The sequence below is a fragment of the Corella eumyota genome, chromosome 5, assembly GCF_963082875.1.
Source record: "Corella eumyota chromosome 5, kaCorEumy4.1, whole genome shotgun sequence".
In the NCBI taxonomy this organism is placed as follows: domain Eukaryota; kingdom Metazoa; phylum Chordata; class Ascidiacea; order Phlebobranchia; family Corellidae; genus Corella; species Corella eumyota.
The window spans coordinates 429,170-449,914 of NC_137494.1; the positions used below are offsets into that span (position 1 = coordinate 429,170).

At 30.7% G+C, this 20,745-nt stretch overlaps 4 protein-coding genes and 1 long non-coding RNA gene across 5 annotated transcripts; 4 read left to right on the plus strand and 1 right to left on the minus strand.

The window, feature by feature from the left end:
• The first annotated feature begins 4,818 nt into the window (after positions 1–4,818).
• Positions 4,819–5,849, plus strand: LOC145752448 (uncharacterized). The gene is made up of 3 exons (XR_014283782.1): positions 4,819–4,836; positions 5,001–5,112; positions 5,734–5,849. It is a non-coding gene; the product is annotated as an uncharacterized LOC145752448 (long non-coding RNA).
• A 2,248-nt stretch (positions 5,850–8,097) lies between these two features.
• Positions 8,098–11,285, plus strand: LOC145753174 (uncharacterized). Its single transcript, XM_082569575.1, has 6 exons — positions 8,098–8,199; positions 8,462–8,557; positions 9,209–9,405; positions 10,377–10,586; positions 10,862–10,997; positions 11,151–11,285. The coding sequence occupies exons 1-6, from the start codon at positions 8,122–8,124 to the stop codon at positions 11,196–11,198; spliced, it is 765 nt and encodes a 254-aa protein (XP_082425701.1). The 5' UTR covers positions 8,098–8,121; the 3' UTR covers positions 11,199–11,285.
• Positions 11,286–11,956: 671 nt separating this feature from the next.
• Positions 11,957–14,022, plus strand: LOC145752449 (trypsin-7-like). Its single transcript, XM_082568740.1, has 5 exons — positions 11,957–11,987; positions 12,360–12,534; positions 12,785–12,938; positions 13,313–13,537; positions 13,858–14,022. Exons 1-5 carry the CDS (start codon positions 11,957–11,959, stop codon positions 14,020–14,022), a joined length of 750 nt encoding a protein of 249 aa, XP_082424866.1.
• A 717-nt stretch (positions 14,023–14,739) lies between these two features.
• On the minus strand, positions 14,740–16,695 carry LOC145752450 (chymotrypsinogen A-like). The gene is made up of 5 exons (XM_082568741.1): positions 16,665–16,695; positions 16,289–16,460; positions 15,646–15,802; positions 15,228–15,446; positions 14,740–14,913 (listed from the first exon to the last, which is right to left on the minus strand). Exons 1-5 carry the CDS (start codon positions 16,693–16,695, stop codon positions 14,740–14,742), a joined length of 753 nt encoding a protein of 250 aa, XP_082424867.1.
• A 765-nt stretch (positions 16,696–17,460) lies between these two features.
• Positions 17,461–19,296, plus strand: LOC145752451 (chymotrypsinogen 2-like). Its single transcript, XM_082568742.1, has 5 exons — positions 17,461–17,491; positions 17,642–17,816; positions 18,019–18,169; positions 18,619–18,846; positions 19,123–19,296. The coding sequence occupies exons 1-5, from the start codon at positions 17,461–17,463 to the stop codon at positions 19,294–19,296; spliced, it is 759 nt and encodes a 252-aa protein (XP_082424868.1).
• Positions 19,297–20,745: the final 1,449 nt, after the last annotated feature.

Here is a 20,745-nt window from a genome sequence, read left to right on the forward strand (position 1 = left end):
AAGTTACACCCCCAGTAACAATTACTCAGTTAACGCCAAACACGGTAGTCCAATTATTTGTTACAACTAGTAACCAGTTCGGATTGAGTGACGGGAGTGAAGTGCATACATTTAATACACGTACTTACTTTGTTTATAAGATAAAAATATAAAATTCAAATACTATTATTTTTATTTGTATTAGATTTATAATCTTACACAATCTATTCAACAAAGATGATTGTATTAACAGAAATTGCTTTTAGTCGCACCAGCCCGTCCAACGGTAATGATTCAAAACAGCTTTGCAACAAACATCAGCTTTTCGGTAACTCAAGATCTCGGGGGTAGGGCAAGTCTTTTGATTCAATTTGAATACACGCTGACTCTACCCTCCAACCCGGATATTGATGGTACTTCTATGGATAATGAATTCACAGTTGATAATCTCGTTCCTAACACTGAATATGAAATAAGAGTTTTATCGATGTTCCTAGATTTTAATGCTGTGGGTGTTCCAATATCAGTAGGGACAGGTAAATATTATATTTAACTACTAAAAACATTAACTTTTATTTTTGCTAAAGATATGTCTCAACTAATTTTTATTTGTTTCAGCTGAATGTTACAATTTAAATAAGTACAACAAGTATTGAAACAACAAATTAAATTTATGAATATTTTTAGTTCCATCTACAACTGTAACGAATATTCAAGATATGGTTGATGACACTATAACCATTTCGTGGGATAGCCCAACTGAGGGAAATCTTGATTTTATATTTAATGTCAAAGTTTTTACTGAATCAACACCAATGTCAAACACATTTAATTTAGTTGAAAATAGTCAGACAAATGCTAATTCCTTTAATGTTTTTACACCTGTTCCGTTTACTCTTTACAAATTTGAAGTAACAGTAGGAAATATTTATGGCATGGCTGAAGATTCTTCTTCTCATGAAGTTATGTCAGGTAGGATTTAGCAAAACAAACTTTGAATTTAATGTATAAATAAAAAAAACTAAATATTTGTTACCATCCAATGACTTTAAAATATTTAAATCAATTTGAAATATCATGTTACTGCAATTTTAACCAAACAAAGACCGATACAACACTTCTTTTACTAACTTATTTTTTTTGCTTCGGTCATAAGTTATATAACAATAAGGTGTATTTATTGCAAGTAAAAGTAACTTTTAACATTTTGAGTATAATTTTAAAAACATTTTTTACAGAACCTGGAGCAGATTCTGTATTATGTGTAGATTTAACTGAAACTTCAATAACTGTGATGCGCGATATTGCTCAACCAACAGCAGCAATAGATATGTACACAATTATGTTAGGTTCAGCTACAATGGCTGGAAGTTCACCAGATGGTCCAATCACCTTTACAAACCTTGAATCTGGAACTGAATATGCTTCTCAAATTACTACAACGTTTTCAGGAGTTGGAGAAAAGATCTCTAACTCAGTAGTTTGTGGAACAGGTTTAAAGCTTGTTTTGTGTAAACGTTAAGCAATATGTTTCTCGTCTTTATATACGGTTAACCTAAAACAAATGTAGAAAATAATAATAAAATTTAGCGAACACATAGGTTACACTTAATGCAACCTTTATTATTTAGCATCTTCTGCTCCCACATTTACAAGTGCACCTCAAGATGACAACACAAGAATTGGTTTGTTAATAACCAGACCTTCAGGGACTATAACAAATGTGCAGTACATTGTAGCAATTTCTGGAGAGGTAGATGTTGAAACTGGATTTTTGTCAGTTTCACCTTTTACGTACATAACAAATCAACTAGTTATTAACACAGCGTACAATATTAGTATAGCTACTGAAAATCAATACGGAGTGGGTTCATTTTCAAATTTTAGTCAATTCGGAACAGGTAAACATTTTATTTGTGTTTAATCAATAGATTACACAGTTGTTAATTGAACTTAGTTTTATAACACTTTTAAAGCAAAACACAATAAATGTATGACTTCTAAAACTAGTTAAAATTTGTATTTTGTAGGCCCAGATCAAATCGTTACAAATGTTGTTAGCATCACCCAAAGTTCAATCTTCATAAGTTTTGATGAATATACAGAAGGAGATATACCAATAAGCAATTACGTTTTAACTTACTCGCCAATACAAGTAGGAGAAATGCCTATAATTATACCGTCAGCTGGACCATTTGAACACGAACTAACAAACTTAGAGACAAACCGGTTGTACACGTTGTCTGTTGCAGCTGTAAATGAATTTGGTAGAATAAGCGAAATCAATCCGAGTCATATATCAACATGTAAGAACCACTAAAGAAAACTGTTGTAAATTTTAACCACTTTATTAAATTTTTTTTATTTTTTTGCCATTGACACACTTTATTGAATTGTTATATTAAATTAATATTTCTATCTTGATTTAAAAAAATTGTCATTAAGGTAAACTTTATTACTTTTATATCTGTGTTAATCTTAGCTCCCCCAATCCCGCCCATGTTAATACAAGCTCTTGGACTTGACCCAACAACCACAACTCTGCCTGTAGAATGGTTTCCTATTGAGGACTTAGAAGGTGGAAGTGAAATAGTATCATACTCAATCAAGGTGGTTTAATATTTACATAAATATATTTAAAACAAACACTAATATGATAAATCAATTAGAATAACGCGGTATTTACTAACATATTGCTTAAGTCCTTTGGTAGATTTACTGCATTACAAAATATGGGTAAATGTTAAATTTTTTAATCAACAGGTAGTTGATGGAAATGGAAATGAGAACGTTTTCCGATTCACACCAAGCGCGCGAAAGAAACGAGCTTTAGTAGAAGAAGCAACAAACGTGTTTGTTTTAGATGGGTTGTCGCCAAACACCGTCTACAATGTTTCAATTGCTGCCGGCAATTCGGATGGAATAGGGCCGTTCACGAATCCCATAATACTTTGTACAGGTTGATATGTTAGAAAAATTTAATTTGGTATATTTTTAGTCTTGTTAAAACCGATTTTTAAGGTTGGTCTCTTTGTTATTTTATATATACAAAAGTTTGCCTAAAAACTTTTGTTCAGCCCCTCTACCTGGAGATTCACCGATGAAAAGTGACAACCAAACAGCAACGACAATAACTTTAAGTTGGACAGCTCAAAATTCAGAAGGTGACGCAGCATTAACTGCATACAAGCTCTCATGGAGTTCAGCTTATGATGAAGAAAACTGTGTGGAGTTAGATGGTGATGTTCTAAGTTATACAATTACTGATCTTATACCGGCTACTGCGTACAATATAACTTTGAAAATTGGAAATAGTCATGGTTTTTCTGACGCTTCTGAGTCAATTGGAATTCGAACGAAATCTGGAATAATATGTTCAGCTACTCCAATGATTTTGTAAGTAAAGAAAAATACTAGTTGTGCTTATAAAATAAATGTAATACCATAGTGTATGTCATTATTTAAACATTTTCTTTAATTATTGTAATAGAATTGACTCCAACGATTATGACTATTTGAACCCAAACAACCCAGGTCAAGTTGTTATTTCCACAAATAAAGTTGACACCATGATGATTTACAACAACATTCAACCTCAATGCAAACCTGCAGTCCTAGATCCAATGAGACTAAAGTTCAACTTTAATTTATCTGATTGTGAACCACAAATAACTGTAATTTTTTATACAAAATCTATATGTACTTTTAATTGTTGTATACTTTGTTACTAAACCTTAAACATTGTTAAAGGTTGAGAATGGAATATTCCAAACAACGTACACTGTAAGAAGAGCTGACGTTGAAGACAAAAGTTCACCTGTTCAAAGATTTGAGGAAACTGCCTGTATTGAATTTGTTTGTGAATTTAACGAATCGGTTGAAATTTGGTCTGACGTTATTAAGCCATTTATTAGGTATATTATCATTTATTACATTGGGTACTTTCTATATTTGATGGTAAAGTTGAACACTGACAAAGATTTAACTTACTGTCAATAATTTGTTTTAAGGAAATTGGAACTTGCACGTGAGAAAGAAAAAGGAGAGTTTGAAGTTTCGATCCACTTTTATGAGAATAGCAGTTACGTTACTGAAATAACCGAAGATCCAGTTGTTGTTCTAGTTCCTGATTATGTTTACACACAAGTTAAGATTCAGGCTGAAAGTAGTGACATTGTTTTACAGGTACTAACTAATAATAAGGTTTTATAACATACATTATTACAGGTTTCATAAAAAAACCTAAACTTAGCAAGAAATTAAACTTTATTTAAATAGTTTAATATTAATTTTAAATTGGGATTTGGTTTTTAGACTTTGGAATGTATTGCAACACCCCAAGCAGATGGAAGCGGTGATATTATTTATAATCTTGTAGCAAATGGGTAAGGAAACATTTTAGTTGGGTTGTAACAACATTTGCATCTGCATGTTTACATACCATAAATGTCACCTTAAAAGTTAATATTTAACGTTAATAATAACGTTAATCAACTAACTTTGATAAATATTGCAAAGTGAAAGTGCTTCTAACGACGGAGATGAAGCTGGAGACATTATAGTCACAAAAAATTTTGAGCCATTTACGTCCGAGTTTCAGTTCCGATCTTTTGTCTGGACAAACTTGACTGAGGAAGATATTTACTTGCACTGCACTGTTCGAATTTGTGACGTGGCATCTGGAGAAGACTGCAGCACAGCATTCGTAATTAGTTGTACTAAAAAGTTAATTAAAACTTTTCTTGTTAACCAAATAAAACTTAAAATTTCCTTTTAATTTTTTTCTACCAGTTTACAAATATAAGTTGTATACATAACTTTTCTTTTTTTTCCAATTATATGTTTAGAAAAGAAAACGTCGAGACATCCCACACAAAAGCATTCATTTAATTTCATTTGGACCAATCAAGTCACAGAACATAAACAACTGCAAAAACGTAAGTTTTTTCAAATCAAAAAACCAAAACATTTCCTAAGTTTTTAAAAATAAAATGTATAATCAACAAACCTCTTTTTAACAGAAAAATGGAGGTTGTAGCGATTTATGTGAAGATTTTAGCGGTTATTCTGTTTGTGGGTGTTTTGGAGGAAGAATTTTAGACAGTGATCAGAAGACTTGCCAAGATTTGAGTGGTCAGTTACAAATATCTTACTTACATTACCAAGTTTTCATTCTTAGCATTTTATTTTAAATGCTATGTTGGATGTTTATACAGAAAGTTCAACTTTCTTTTAATCTTTAACTTTTATTATGCGTGGTGTAGTGGTAAGAACACTTGCTACACTACAAATGAGGTCGTGGGTTCAATCCCCACTAACCTCATGCTGTAGCGCCCTTGGGTAAGGCGCTATAAAATGTATAAACTCCTGCTAAGCCAACACTCAATCAGCAGCATAATTACCGGGCAAATATAATCTATAATATTCCAAACTGCCACAGGCAACTCAAGACTGGGTCTGAGTAACTAATGTTACTCTATGTTTAAGTCACGCATCTGACTTTCCCTAGTTGAGGATAAAGATTTATACAAAAAAAAAATTATACTCAATTAAAGTATATTCATTTATGCTAACGGTTATTAGCAATGTTACCCAATTAAGGAATTTTGCTTATATCATAAACTATATATCCAAAATTGCGCAAAATTAAGTAATATTTTAGTGTTCAACAAGGTAATACCATTATTAAAATATTATAGTAAAAACAATATGGCAAACCTTGAAAATTTCAATTTATTCCGCTTATGTTTTTAGGTGTTGGTGTAACATATGAAGACACAAACAGCACCATTCTTATTTTCATTGGATTTGCTATGGTCATTATTCTTTCAGCTGCACTACTTAAATCTACAAGAAAAAATAAGAATTAAAAAGAAACTTTAAATAACAAACTTATAAACATATAGCCTAAACTTATAAACATATATTGTACTTAAACTAAATATCCAGTTATCATAAATATATATTCAAATATTATAAACACATTGTTTGTATTTAAAGAATCCATTAGGAAGAAAAAGTTTTGTTACATTTAGTTTAAAAAAAAAATTATTTTTGTGTAGAAGTTCAGTTATTTAATGCAAAAACAACATATTTTGAATTGCGATTATTTTACAAGTTTATAAACATATTTATTATAATCTGAATGTGATCTATTAACAGAATGCAAAACTTTCAAAAAAATGAAAGCTACAACATTTTATAAAATCTAAAAATCTAAAACCGGCAGTGTGGTGTAGTGGTAGAAACATTTCCTACACTACATGAGGTTGTGTGTTCAATTCCCACTGCTCTTATGCTGTAGCGCCTTCAAGTAAGGTGCTATAAACGTTATGAACTCCTGTTGAGCCAACTTTTAATCAGTAGCATAATTATCAGGCATTTATAATCTATAATATCCCAAACTTTTACAGGCAACTCGAGACTGGGTCGGAGTAACTTATGTTACTCTTTGTTTAGGTTGCGCATTCCGCCTTTCCACATCGAGGATAAAGATATATACAAAAAAGTAAAAAAATATTCACAAACTTTTTAAACTATACCTACATCTTAGAAATATCTATGACTAGTGATTGAGTTAGAAACTTTATAAGTTTTTTCCTTTATCAATAATTCCATTCCAAATTAATTTCAAATCAACAAGAATTCATTAATTAAAATAAGGATTTTCTGCTTGTAAGAAGACCTGCTGATAACACAGCTTCCAAACTTGTTTTCAGGTATAAATTTTTATACCAAGTAAATATAAAAAGTTAATAAATTAATTTAGAAAACTACTGTATATGTCCAAACTGTTGCAACCACAAACCCAATATACGCAAATATCTGTAAAAAACTTTTTAAATAATCAACTTAATATTTACACAAATTGTATAACCTATAATATACTAGTATTTAAAAAAATATAAAACATATTAGACATGAATAAGATTAAGTTATCACAAAATACTATATAAACTATTTTTCTCTTTTTCTTAAATAATTTTACAAAAAACTGCAGATTAACATAAATAAAATATGTTACAAATATGTTACTCTTGAAATGTGGTATCACAATTGTTAATCATGTTAAAAATTAGAATTTTAAAATAATATCATCCCAACTAAAATACTAAACTGCTTTTGCACGAGGTTTAACAAAATTGTTGCAAATGTTGTAAATGTTATACTTGACTGATTTCATAGAAATCAATTATTTTTTATTTTCTCATGAGATTAACTAACGATGGATACCCTTTAACTAACGATGGATACCCTTTTTCTTTATTTAATTTACTTGTTAAAAAATAGAAAATGCATTTGACCGCATGGACAAGTTATAATTGGTTCAAAAACATTAAACAGCGTAAAAAAATTCTCTTTACGATAATTCACAGGTTTGTGACACATCGCCGTATTATTATGAAATGCTCGCTTTGATATTTGTTATTTAATTTCCTTTAAAGAGGTCACAATAAGAACTCGTGACGTCATATACCCTGAAGCTCTTTTTTAGTGACGCTAAGGAGCCTACGTCATAGCGTGAGAAATAGAAGAACAGTGTCTAAAATGGGGGTGGTGGTTTCAAAAACAGGTATTTATTCTAGAATAAAATAAAATATTCTATTAATATTTTGCTTATATATAATATGTGGATTTAAAGCTAATTACATTTGGAAGATCTTAGTTCAGTTTGTGGAAATTCTTATCCCAACTTTGCAAACCTAATTATTTTCGAATTCGCGTCATTTGAAGTTTAAGATAATAAGCAGTTGAGGTCAGTTTGATGTCGTTTAATTAATAGACAACGACAATTTGAACATGAAACATACGACACTAAAGCCCTGCAGCAAAGCCTGGGTATTTATAAGGATGGAATTGTGTGAATCATTTATTTATTACGCCCTCTATGTTAAATGTATTATTCGTGTTTTAAGGCAAGGCAAGGCGAGGCGAGGTGTGATGTTAGAAATGACAATAATTTCTTTATTTTAATGTTATTCCTTTTAAATTAAAATAAATTGTATTGGTTAAGTTAGAGTGTAAACAGACTACCTCATTTTGGGTTTTCGTTAACTTAAATTTTAGCTTAAAAAGGCGATTTAAATTTTAAATCGTATATCGTTTTGTTTAGCTGATAATATAAAGTTATTTAATACCAAAATGAAAATGTTAATTATCTTCGCAACTTTATTATTCGTTGGGTTAACGAATGCTGTTAATGTTTTTAATATAAACGGGGTAAGTACATATTTAATAAGAACTTTTTTACACCAAAATAGCAAAAAAAAAATTAAAATTGTCATTTTACATGTACGAAAACAAATGTTAATTTTAATCAACATTTGAAGTTTAAATACCTTTAAATATATTAATAATAACGACATGTTTTAAAATTAACAATTAAAAATTATTGATTGCTATTTATGAAATATTTCGTAAATAAAATATAAATATTTTTTAAACAATTTATCATCATATTTATAATTTCGCCATTTTACAGAAAAGAGAACGTGAACTACTTCAGCTGGGCCGAGAGTTTAATATAACAGTCAACCTAAGAACGATATCGAACTTACAAGCTCAACGAATATTTAAGGTAAGTGTCAAGTTATTTAACTTAACCTTAATTGACAATCAGATAAAAAATTAAAAATTAAAATTTAAGGTTGTTCCATATATCAACTTTAAACAATATAAAACTTAACCTTTAGGTTAGATATGATAAAGTTAAATTTGTTTAAAACTTTTTACATGATTCATTTTGGGTTGGATAAATATTTATCGTGCTAATTTATGGGTTGTACTGAAACGTAATAAATTACTCATTTAAATTATTTTTTAAATAAATATAGAAATAAACTTTCCTAAGTTAATGTTAAACTCGAATTTCGACTTTTAAGATCGCTAAAAAAACTGTTAAACTTCGCGCGTAAATAACTTACATTTTTTATGTGGGAAAAAATATATATTAGCGAAAACTATTTAAAAACAAGCTCTGTGAATTGTTTTTTATAAACTATAAAAGCTTAGCTATATCTTAACAGTTTTCTACAAACGTTATTAAAAAAAATAAAGTTAAAAACTAGTTTTCGCCTTTAATTTATAATCTTTTCTTATGTTTATACTGATAGTAATGGGTTAAAACTTAATTAACAGTTTTTACAATGGTCTCGAACAAAACTGCTCTTTTTTACCAATCCTTTTTTACGATATAAAACGCTAAAACAAAACCCCAATTTTTTCACAGATGCGCTCATATTGTAGCTGTATGTGCTGCAAAGAATCAGTTCCAAATGGCGTCACTTCCGGTCCCGCTTGTGACCGAACATACCCGGTACCCTTGCCCCATGATTTTGTTTGTCCTCAATCTTTTTGTTTAAGGAATTTTGAGAAACTTTGCGCGGATTGGGATCAATCGAAGTGCGACCGAACTTGTTTTTGCCGGTTTGTATTTTGTTCATTTTATTCGGAAGTTTTTGTTTTATTTACATTTTTTTGTATATATTCTTATCCTCGATGTGGGAAGGTCGAATGTGCGACTTAAACATAAAGTAACATCAGATACCCTGACCCAATCTCGAGTTGCCTGTGGCAGTTTGGGATATTATATTTAAATACCTTTCTCGTACGCACTGCTAATAAATAGGTAAAACTTTTCTTTTATATTCTATTTAGTTACTTTATTTTTAAAATTAAATTCCTTTTTAATCTATTATTGATGTACATCAAATTTTTATGTAATCACTTTTTAAGAAGTTGTGAAAAAAACATTGAATCGGTTTAAGATTCTGCCATTAGATTATCTTTGTTTACGGACAATAATATTTTAGCTTAAAATAGTCGCGAGTTCAATCAACCGCTGCTCTATTAAAGACTTAGCCTGAAGCCTTTGTTACGTCATTAAATGTCACAAACTACCTTGTTTTCGCTTGTAATTATACGAACTGACTTTCCAATCGTATTTCGAGTTTCCAGGAAAAATTTAATCCAATGGTCGCATAACTGAAATTGTGCATTATCCTAAATAAACAAGCAGCGTGGTGTGGTGGTACGAAAACATGCTACACAACATAAGGTCGTAGGTTCAATCACCACTGATCTCATTATGTAGCGCCCTTGAGTAAGATGCTACAAATTGTATGAACTTATGCTAAGCCAGCGCTAAATTAGCAGTATAATTATCAAGCAAATATAATCTATAATAACCCAAACTGTCACAGGCAACTCGAGTGATGTTACTCTATGTTTAAGTCGCGCATTCGACTTTCTTACATCGGGGATAAAGATGTATACAAAAAAAAACAATTGTATGCACTTATTAAAATCTTTTAAGCTATTTTACAGTCTTTAATCTGTTTCAAATAAGTAGATTACAAAGTAAATAAAACGAATTAGTTTTATATTTTACTTTATAGAAGATGCAACGGATCTTTATCAGAAAGTGATTACCGATGTAGCGACAACGCTGCCAGCTTTCTTCCTGGGCCAATGTGTAATTGTGACGCAATAAAGTTCCCACCAAAGTGTACAGAAGAGCCAAGAGATCTTCAGAATCTCTGGTTGGCTGTGACCTTGCTTCCAAGAAGTCAAAGTTTGTTGGATTGTGTATATGGATGTTTCTGTCAGTAAGTTACTAAGTAATAACTACTTAAATTTCCTAATTTTTAATTACCTTAACTATTTATTTTATGCCAAATAGTAGTTTTCATAATTTTAATTTTCATCGGTGTAAGAAGGTCAACATTACAGCATAAACAAAGAGTAACATTTGTTGACCTTGACAACAATAACATGATATTCTTACAAAAAAGAGACTTACGCTAATAATAAAAAGTAGTCTATTATATATTTGAATCTCTGAGCCAATATAAAATTTAAGTCTTTTTTTTGTGTTTTAAAGCACTTGCAACATTGAAGCTATATCCCGAGTGATTCCTACAGCAAAAAGTATTTGCCTGGCTCGCCGACATTTACCGAAACCGAATTGTGCTTGCCCCACTTGTCCTACTGAAAACTCAGCTATACAAGCTAGAATGGTAAATTAAAAACAATTTTTGGCCAAAACTGAAAGTTTTTTTTTAATTTTTTAGCTGTGTTATTAAAAAGATTTATTGGGTTAATGATAACTTAACATTTACAATTGTTATTTAACTAACATAAAATAAGTTATTAAACTGTTTTATTTACAGAACCTTCATTCGATTAGTATAAGCCAAGCTGTGCACGGAAAAAAGTGATAATAGCGACATCTAACGGCGAAATCTTGCCCTTTATTTTTATACCTCTTCTATTTCGATTGATTTAATAAACAATTTAACTTGTAATGTGTTCGCTTCTTTAAAAAAAAACAGTAAAAACACTAAACTTAAATTTTATAAAAACAATTTAAATTTATAAGCGTATGTTACTTCTGAAAATTTAAAATGTTTTATTGCGAAATATGCTTAGGTTTTCATTCATAAATTTAAAAATAAACATCAGAGAATGACTCTAATATTAACATCTGCAAGGGTCACATAGAGTTAATAATTACGTCATAACTTCTACAAGACAGATAATACAAAAATAACTTTACAAACAATTTGTATTAGTAAGGCAACCGTTTAAAAAAAGTGGTCTGTTTTCTGTTTGCATTGACCAAATAAAAACCTTAATATAAGTTTATATAGACGGACAAATTTATATAATTCTTATCATGTGAATTAACATAAGGTGTACTTACGTTATAACTTAAAATTGTTTTCAAATAATTGTTTACTTTTGCGCAACATTTGATCCACGTTAATAGTACGATATTAATACTTGTTTCTTATTGGTTGATTTGTAATGACGTTACAACTTTACCACGTGCTATGTGAATTAATAAAGTAAGTACCAGATGCTAACTAAATGAGAAAGCGAAAATTTTCCTTTAAAAGGGCTCGACGAAGATGAAATATCATTCTTAAAATTGACTTTCTAGTTGAAGAACTACAAATCAAAACACAAGATAATGATGATCTCTATGTTATTCGTCGTTGCACTCGGTATTGTATTTTTTATATATATAATTTATCTTTGATGTGGGAAGGTTGAAGGAGTGACTTAAACATAGAGTAACATCAGTTACTCCGACCCAGTCTCGAGTTGCCTTTGGCAGTTTGGCATATTGTAATCGCGATAATAAAGCTGTATATTAAGTGCTGGCTCAGCAGAACCCAGAGCCTTATGTGGTGTAGCAAGTGTTCTTACCACTACACATCGCTGCCGGTTATTATCTTATTATAAATATTAATTTATTTAAGTTTAAGTATTAACCTAGATGTAATTTATCCTATTTAAGAGTTTATAATGTATCTTAAAATTGCCAACAATTTGTAAGTTTCTTTCAATCTAAACTCTAACCAATTAATTTTTAGCAACCACCGCTCTATGCGATAACCGAATCGTTAACGGAGTGACTGTCAAAGACATGTCCGAAGCTCCATACCAGGCTTCCCTCCAGAACGGTAACTTCCACTATTGCGGTGGCTCCGTTATCAGTTCACGATATGTAATGAGCGCTGCTCATTGTTGGTCCCGACTTCTTGGAGGGTATGTTTAAATTATTTTAATTTTAGATAAAAATTTCTTTAATTCGCCCATGCTTAAAATCATTAAGAGTTATTTGATTGTATTAATTTATACTCATCATTTTTAGGTAATTAATTATTTATTAATTACCTAAATAAGTCCAATTTCACTATTGTTTAAATCATTAGAATTGATTTTTTGTCTTAATTGGTGTTTATGTATCTTTAGCAACTAAATAACTGTTAATCAAATAATTTATTTTTGTTGTTAGCCACACAGTTAACCTTGGTAGCATTGACAACCAAACTCCTCTTCTCCGAATCCCAATGCAGAACTGGATCAGACATTCCTTGTACAGTTCCTCCACTTTGGATTACGATTACTCCATCATTGAGCTTTCCTCGGATATCACCTTCATCGAAGGGGTAAGAAAATGCTTAATATGTGAAATAACAAGTCCTGGTGCGTTTTAGGATATAAAAATAAGTTTATGTTTTTAAAGAAACCTGGTGTAGTGGTAAGAACACTTACTACACCACCATGAGGTCGTGGGTTCAATCCCCACTAATTTCATGCTGTAGCACCCTTGGGTAAGGCACTATAAACGATACGAACTCCTGCTAAGCAAGCACTTAATCAGCAGCCTAATTATCAGGCAATTATACTTAATAGTATCCTAAACTGGCAAAGTCAACTCAAGACTGGGTCAAAGTAACTGATGTTACTCCATGTTTAGGTCGCTTATTCGACCTTTCCACATCGAGATAAAGATAATACAAAAAAAAATTAATTTTGACAGGTTGTTGAGCCCATTAGATTGGCATCCAAAGAATATCCAGGTGGCACCAACGGTATCATCTCAGGATGGGGACTTATGGACGCCAACCACGCTGACACCCCACGATTGATGCAAATCGCTGATGCCCCACTTGTCGATCTTGCTGACTGTCAAAAATCCTGGAGACTTCAACCTTTGACTGAACGTATGCAATGTGTTGGAGGTGGAACCACCAGCGGATGCATGGTAAGTTATCAAATAAGAATACTTTATACTTTTGTTTAACTGTAAATGCTTATAAACAGTTTGTGCTAAATTAGACTAGTACCCAATTTATCTTCTTTTAAATGTTACCATAAAGATATAGATTTAATATAAAAACCGGATTAAGATAGGTTTAAGTTATCCGGCAAGGCTTGAGAGCTAATATCGTGGCATTAGTTCGGCTCTAACCCAAAACCTTTAGGCTCGTAATATGATGTCTTACACGAATTAATGGACTCATAGACATAGCCTAATAGAAGCCAGTCTACTTAATTAGATTTAATAATTATTGTTTTATGTAGGGAGATTCTGGTGGCCCAGTAGCCGTCTATGAAGGCAGTGAGAAGGTTTTGGTCGGCAACACTTCATGGGGAAGCAGCAACTGTTCTCCAGACAAGCCAGCAATCTGGTCCAAAAACGTCGTTGTGTTGAACTGGATCACATCGACTACTGGAGTCAGTGCATAATTATGACGTCATAACTTTGCAAAATTACATCACAAGTTGCATAAATAAAATAAGATCTCAAAATTAAAGTGTGTGTTTTGTAGAAATTAAACATTAGACTTAAATAAGTACTTTTAAAAAAACAAAAAGGCAATAATAAGACAAAAACGACCAATATCAGATCAAATTTGTTTGTAAATATTTGGCTTTTTTGTTTTAAGATTTAAAAAAGAAATGTTAAAAATAGAAAAAAGTTAGCTTAGTTTTTAACAAATTTTTTGTTTGTTTTTAAAATATTTTTTTGTATTAAATATTGTAGTTAAGCTACTAATTAATAGGCAGTAGGCAGTACTTTTTATTTTAAACAAAAAAATAAAAAATGATGACACGGTTTGATGTTACGGTGAGTATTAACTACGTTATTGCATATGCTGAAAATTACACCTGCTTAGCATTTAACTCAGATTTTAAATGACGTCATTAATGAAGGATGACGTCACTGCATCAGTTTTCAACTTAAATTGTTGTTAAAATTGATACATTCTCCAAAGAATTCAATTCTTAAGATATTAGTTTATCTATTTTAAAAGTCCTCTTTTTTATCTTAATTAGGTTCAGTTTGTTTAAAAAAAACTTCTTTATTCTCTTATAACAATTCAACTTTAAATTTAAAACTTTTTATTATTTTAAAAATCTGAATTAAAAATGAATTTCTTCAGATTCAAAAATTTCCACCAATCAATTCCAATCGTAAAGGGGAACGCCCATATATTGCAACCAATCAATGGCGTAGATATTCTTGGACCACATCGATGGTTTGGAGGTCTCGCAAGGGTATGAACCCCATGACGTATTTCCGACCAAATAAACCCCACTTGATGTGTAGATGACTAAGGGACCCCCCGAGTCACCCTGATGTAAAAATATAAGATTTAAACCTTACCTTAAACTGAGAGATAGTCTGTAGTAAAATATTAAAATAGAAAAAAAAATTGTTTAATAGGAATAAAATAGTTGTGTTTTAACACAAAAGTGAAGATTGATTTTTACTGTGGACAAGATTAAACCATCTTAGGTATAGGGAAGACTTTACAATTAGCAGCCCAAACTAAAAACAAATTTCTAAAGACAAAAGACGGACCTTCAAAATAAAGCTTAAAAAATGATATTTATCCTATGTAAGATTTAGGTACTAAATAGTGAACAAATTATTGCATAAAATCTACTTTGCAAGCGCTGGTGCCTTGTCCTCCTGCACATTGCATTGCTGGTGTGATCTGGTTGCCAAAATAAGACATGCACTGAGCTTGTGTTATTAGGGGAACGTTAATTCGTTGAAGAGTATCAGAAGCTGAACTCGATATACTTCCGTGTGTCATACCCCACCCCGTGGTCACAGCAGTTCCAAAAGCCTCGCCGTAAGCTAGCGTTACTGGGTAGATCCTCTGTAAAAATTAACAATCACTCATAAAAGGAAAATTCAATTGGTTTTTCTATAAAAAATGGGTAAAAAAATGGCCCATGGAAATGTAAGTGGCTAATGCATGCTATAGAAGATAAGATTTTAATAAAACCAAAGACCCAGGCTATACATAACCAGCAACCCTAAACATATGGTAGACTTTAGAGCACAAATAAGCTTACATTGCTTAGTGGTAAATCTCTGGATAGAATAGCAAGCGAGAAATCGTAATCAAAAGTGTTCTCATTCCAGTAGGGATGTTGATACCAATACTGGATCAGCTCAGCAAGGAGGTTGGAATGATCATTTAAATTCGTGACACCCATAACAGCATATACTCTGAATTTATAATGTTACTTTAAAAAATGCAAACCAAAAGTTGCGAAGAACTAAATGCCACCGAGCTTATATGACGTATTTATTTATTTTTAATGAGTCCATATAATATACGGAGTTTAAACCAAACCGGTCTTTGGTGTTAACTTGTTCTTAATTTTCACAAACATGTTTTAAGTTAACCGGCAACGTAGTGTAGTGGTAAGAACACTTGCTACATGAGGTCGTGGGTTTAATCCCCACTGCTCTCATGCTGTAGCGCTCTTAAGTAAGGCACTATAAACGGTATAAACTTCTGCTAAGCCAGCACTTAATCATCAGCAGCTTAATTATCGGGCAATTATAATTTAATAATATTTTTAAACTAGCAAAGGCAACTCCAGACTGGGTCGGAGTAATTGATGTTACTCTATGTTTAGGTTGTGCATTTGACCTTCCCACACCGAGGATAAAGATAAATAAATAAAAGGTTAAAAGAAGATCACAAACCCTGATCTGTAAACCAAGCAATGTGCTGCGCTCATGATAAAACGTGTTCCAATTATGGAACCTCCACAGAAATGATTTCCGTTCTTTTGCAAGGAGACCTGAAACGGGACTTCAGTGATACTGGATACTGTTTCTCCATTTATAATTTTATCATCACACCATGCGGCAGATGCTTTAAAAACGTAACAAGAATAAAGTAAATACAACTAAAATATAGCTTTTAACTTAACAGAAAGTGGCATTACTTATACCACTTTGTCCTATATTGTATATATGTATTGCTAAGTATTTTGTTCTTAGCAAAATAAAAACATTTTGTTAAATAGCCACTTAAGTTTATTAATATTTTTTTATGGTTAAAAATAGAATATATTACCTAAAACAACAATGACAAAAATACGAAACATCTTTCTTTAATTTGTCAACTAAATTGTCCAAAATACTAAACTTATATTAAGGTTTGGTTCCTTTTTATAGGACTGTTTTAGAGGGTAAATGCTGACATTGAATATCTATTTAAAGCATTGTTGTTTCTCAAAACAGTTAAACTGAACATATGTTTCGTTCCCACAAGGTTAAATTCTCACAAATATTAAAACAGTAAAAATTAATGTTAATTAAAGCTCTTTAAACAATAAAAAAAGGGTTTTAGTCGTTTTCTATAGACATTTTAATATATTATATAGTTTAAATATTTCAAAACAGATATAGAAAGTTAATTGTTTTTATAATGCCAACTATATTAAGAAATAAGGGTGTACAAACAAAAGGCAACTGTTGTATTTGTTTAATATAGTTTGCAAAAAGCAACAGTTGCAGGTTATAGCTAAGGCAAACCAAGCATTTATAAATAGCATTCAGTGTTAGCTAAAAGACTTTGAATAATCGAAAAACAATTAAGATATTGTTTACCCATAAGGCAACGAAAGTTTACGACAACAGATGTGACTGTTCCCACTACGTCACAATTGTGATATTGTTACAAAGAAAAAATCTATTTTTAAAATGTAACTATATCACGTGGTTTCATTCTGCAATTCTATTGGACGTAAGTTTCCAACGTGTATCTATTTGTATACGACGCCCTCTTATAAAAACTAGAGAAAAAGAAAAAATTCATATTATAGTTCAACTTTTTTAAAGGGAGCTACAAATTCAAATCTTAAGAAAGAATGATTTCTTTATTGCTTGTCGTTGCTTTGGGTAAGTTTTTATTGAATTCATGTTTTTAATTGCTAATTAAAACCAAAGTTAACCAAGAAATAGAAAGCAATGCATGTGTAAATTTTATTTTTAATTTTATAAAGTAAAAAAAAATATTTTATTTTAAGTTTAAAAAAAAAACTTTTTTAGCAACTGCTGGTTATTGTGATAACCGAATCGTTGGAGGCACCGACGTGACAGAAATATCCCAAGTGCCATACCAGGTTTCACTTCAAAATAATGCCTTCCATTTCTGCGGTGGTTCTTTGATTCATGAGCAATTTGTCATGAGTGCTGCTCACTGTTGGTCACGTGACCTAACTGGGTAACTTTAAAAGCAAAGTAACATTTAACTTCGCGAATAGAGTAAATAATAAGAAAATTAAATATTTTTGTATTAAAGGTTTTTATCTGCTTCAGTGTTTATTTAATTCATTCTTTTTTTAAATTTTAGAATTTTTTATTAAAACTGTTGAAAAATAATATCGTAAATTTATTACCATTTAAACTATTTTTTCAATTAACAGATACACGGTTAACATTGGAGCTGTAAACAACAGGGAGTCCCCATTCGTTGTGCCAATGGACCAGTGGATTAGACACGACCAATTCAGCCTTCTTACCATTGACTACGATTACTCCATTATCAAGTTAGCCTACCCAGTACCACTTTCTGCGGTAAATTCCTAATATATTTCGCCTTATAAATTAAATAGATTAATTATTCTAATAATCTAAATTTGCTTTCACTGAAGGTTTTATTTTTATTTTAATTTAATTAGCAGCTTAATTATCGGGTATTATAATCTATAATATTTTAAAGTGGCAAAGGCTACTTGAGATAATATTTCATACTGGCAAGGCCACACTGTCTGCAGTAAATTTCACAATCATTTTCAACAACTTTAAATGCTTTTAACAAAAGTTTTGATTCAACAAAAATCCAATATTGTTGGCAAATCTATTATCGGGTTATTATGGTTGACAAAATCTCACACTGCGAAAGTTAATTCGAGACTGGGTCGGGGTAACTTATGTTACTCTATGTTTAGGTCGTAAAGTCGGCCTTTTCATATTGAGGATAAAGATATTAAAAGATGTAAGATTTATTTTTTAAATTGTAACAGGATGTTGCAACCATTAAAATTGCAACCAAAGAATACCCAGCTGGAACTCTGGGTACAATCTCAGGATGGGGTTTGATGCAGGGGTCAGATGCAACCACCCCAATTATCATGCAAGTTGCCCAGGCCCCATTTGTTGACAAGCAACCTTGCCAAGACGCATGGAGATCTCTTCAAACTATCACTGACCGTATGCAATGTGTAGGAGGAGGCAATACTAGTGGATGCAAGGTAAGTGCAAACGTTGTCACAAAAATAAAGTTAATTGTGTTTTTACCCTTAACCTGAAAGAAATTGTGTTAAAAAACTTTTTCTAAAAGATTTAAATAACTTAATCTATTAACTTTACCTAAACGAAACATTGTTAACCTTTCTAAAAATCAAACATTTAATCGTTTTTTAGAGGCCTTTAAACTTAGTACACATTTTTTTACCTTAATTTTTAGTATCAAACAATCATCTTAAAAACTATGACGCGTTTGATATACAAAAATTTTAACAATTCAGGGCGATTCCGGCGGTCCAGTAGCTGTCCATGATCCAGAAGAAGGCTGGGTATTGGTAGGAAATACCTCATTCGGTCACCCCACTTGCAAGCTGAACTCAATTCCAGCTGTTTGGTCTAAAAACTCCTATCCCGGAATCAAGGAATGGATCGACCTCACCATCGCTAACTTGTAAAAGTTGTCGTTGTGCTTTCGCGTTAATAAAAGTTCAAACACTGCTTTAAACTGGTTTTATATTATTTGTTGTTTAAGCTTATTATGCAAAAGATTGACTTAATATTTAAATACCAATAAATTATTTTCTAAAAAAGAATCCTTTTCACAAAACATATAAAACATAAACATAATATTTTTTTTTATTTATTAAAATTCTTTTTAAAATTTTCCTAAAATTCTTGTTTAAGTTAAACCCCACATTTTAATTCATAAAACCTAGATTTTGTATAACACCTAACAACCTGTTTAAATCTGCCTTAAATGCAGTAAAAATAATCTTAAAACAAATTATTACCAAAATCCAGATTATAATTTGTTTTAAATAATAGAATCCATGTATATATATATTAGAATTATTAATTTAGTTGCCCAGCAAATATTTTTTATTTTAAGAATTAAATTTACCCAAAACATTTATATAAAATAAATATTGCATTTTTTAGAAAACTTATTTTTTAAAATTATGTTTTTTTAAATCTAAACCATACATTGCTTAGCAAAATATTCAACAAAAAAGCCCTTAATTTTTTAATTTTTCTTTTAACTAATCCTTAACATTTCAAAAACTAATCACAATTTATATTTAACATTTTAAGTAACCATTTTTAAAACAAATGAAAAAGTAGGACAGAATATAAAATAACAGTAGAGAAAAAATAAAATAGATTATAGCTTCCAAAGATTTTATAAAACCTAAACTTTAAGGATATAGCTACCAAAAATGTTTTATTTTTTAAGTCTTGCAAATTTTTTTTTTTATTTTGGTTTTTCGCGCATTGATAAAAGTAAATAATAAATTTGATATACAATTAATATTACAACAATGCGACGGGAAAAAATGACAAAATCAATTTAATGATTTAAAACATGCCAAAAGTATTAATGTTTACATGAAGATTTTAAATATGTTATGGCATAGTCACCAAACCCAAATCAAACAGATTGATAATTTTTTGTTTAGTTTTTTTTAAACGGGTCCAAAAATTTAAGCCTAAATTAAAGCACAATAAGGTTTTTTATTACATCACAGTGTACTTGCCTACGTGACGTACAAGTCATGAGAAGACTCCAAATGTTACTTTGTAGACGCTTCAGCGTCATAAACGATATTATTAGTACATTGTTTACGTCATATGAAAAACTATACCTGGCAAACTGATGACAAGCATATTCTTAACATAACTCCTAATTTAAAACATATATGCTTAAGTTAATTAAAGTAATTATTCTCAAAATGTGACCTTAACTTACAGGTGGTCCGATATAGGCTAAAGGTAGGTCACGTGATTTTTAATAGGATTTAAAATTAGGTATCTCCGATAATTCCTCTACAAATACTTTTTGCAAATGATCAAAAAAATACAATATTTACTACTAGCAATAAAAGGAACCGAAACTTTAAATGATA

Excerpts from the sequence above, each read along its gene's own strand:
- LOC145752450 (XM_082568741.1), bottom strand. The coding sequence starts at position 16,695 with ATGTTTCGTATTTTTGTCATTGTTGTTTTAG. Across the intron at positions 15,803-16,288 it reads TGCTTGGTTTACAGATCAGG|AGTATATGCTGTTATGGGTG; the intron begins GTTTGTGATCTT and ends TTATAAATTCAG. Across the intron at positions 15,447-15,645 it reads GAGATTTACCACTAAGCAAT|AGGATCTACCCAGTAACGCT; the intron begins GTAAGCTTATTT and ends TAATTTTTACAG.
- LOC145752449 (XM_082568740.1), top strand. The coding sequence starts at position 11,957 with ATGATCTCTATGTTATTCGTCGTTGCACTCG. Across the intron at positions 11,988-12,359 it reads GTTATTCGTCGTTGCACTCG|CAACCACCGCTCTATGCGAT; the intron begins GTATTGTATTTT and ends ATTAATTTTTAG. Across the intron at positions 13,538-13,857 it reads GAACCACCAGCGGATGCATG|GGAGATTCTGGTGGCCCAGT; the intron begins GTAAGTTATCAA and ends TGTTTTATGTAG.
- LOC145752451 (XM_082568742.1), top strand. The coding sequence starts at position 17,461 with ATGATTTCTTTATTGCTTGTCGTTGCTTTGG. Across the intron at positions 17,817-18,018 it reads TGGTCACGTGACCTAACTGG|ATACACGGTTAACATTGGAG; the intron begins GTAACTTTAAAA and ends TTCAATTAACAG. Across the intron at positions 18,170-18,618 it reads ACCCAGTACCACTTTCTGCG|GATGTTGCAACCATTAAAAT; the intron begins GTAAATTCCTAA and ends AAATTGTAACAG.
- LOC145753174 (XM_082569575.1), top strand. The coding sequence starts at position 8,122 with ATGAAAATGTTAATTATCTTCGCAACTTTATTATTCGTTGGGTTAACG. Across the intron at positions 8,200-8,461 it reads ATGTTTTTAATATAAACGGG|AAAAGAGAACGTGAACTACT; the intron begins GTAAGTACATAT and ends GCCATTTTACAG. Across the intron at positions 10,587-10,861 it reads GTATATGGATGTTTCTGTCA|CACTTGCAACATTGAAGCTA; the intron begins GTAAGTTACTAA and ends TGTGTTTTAAAG.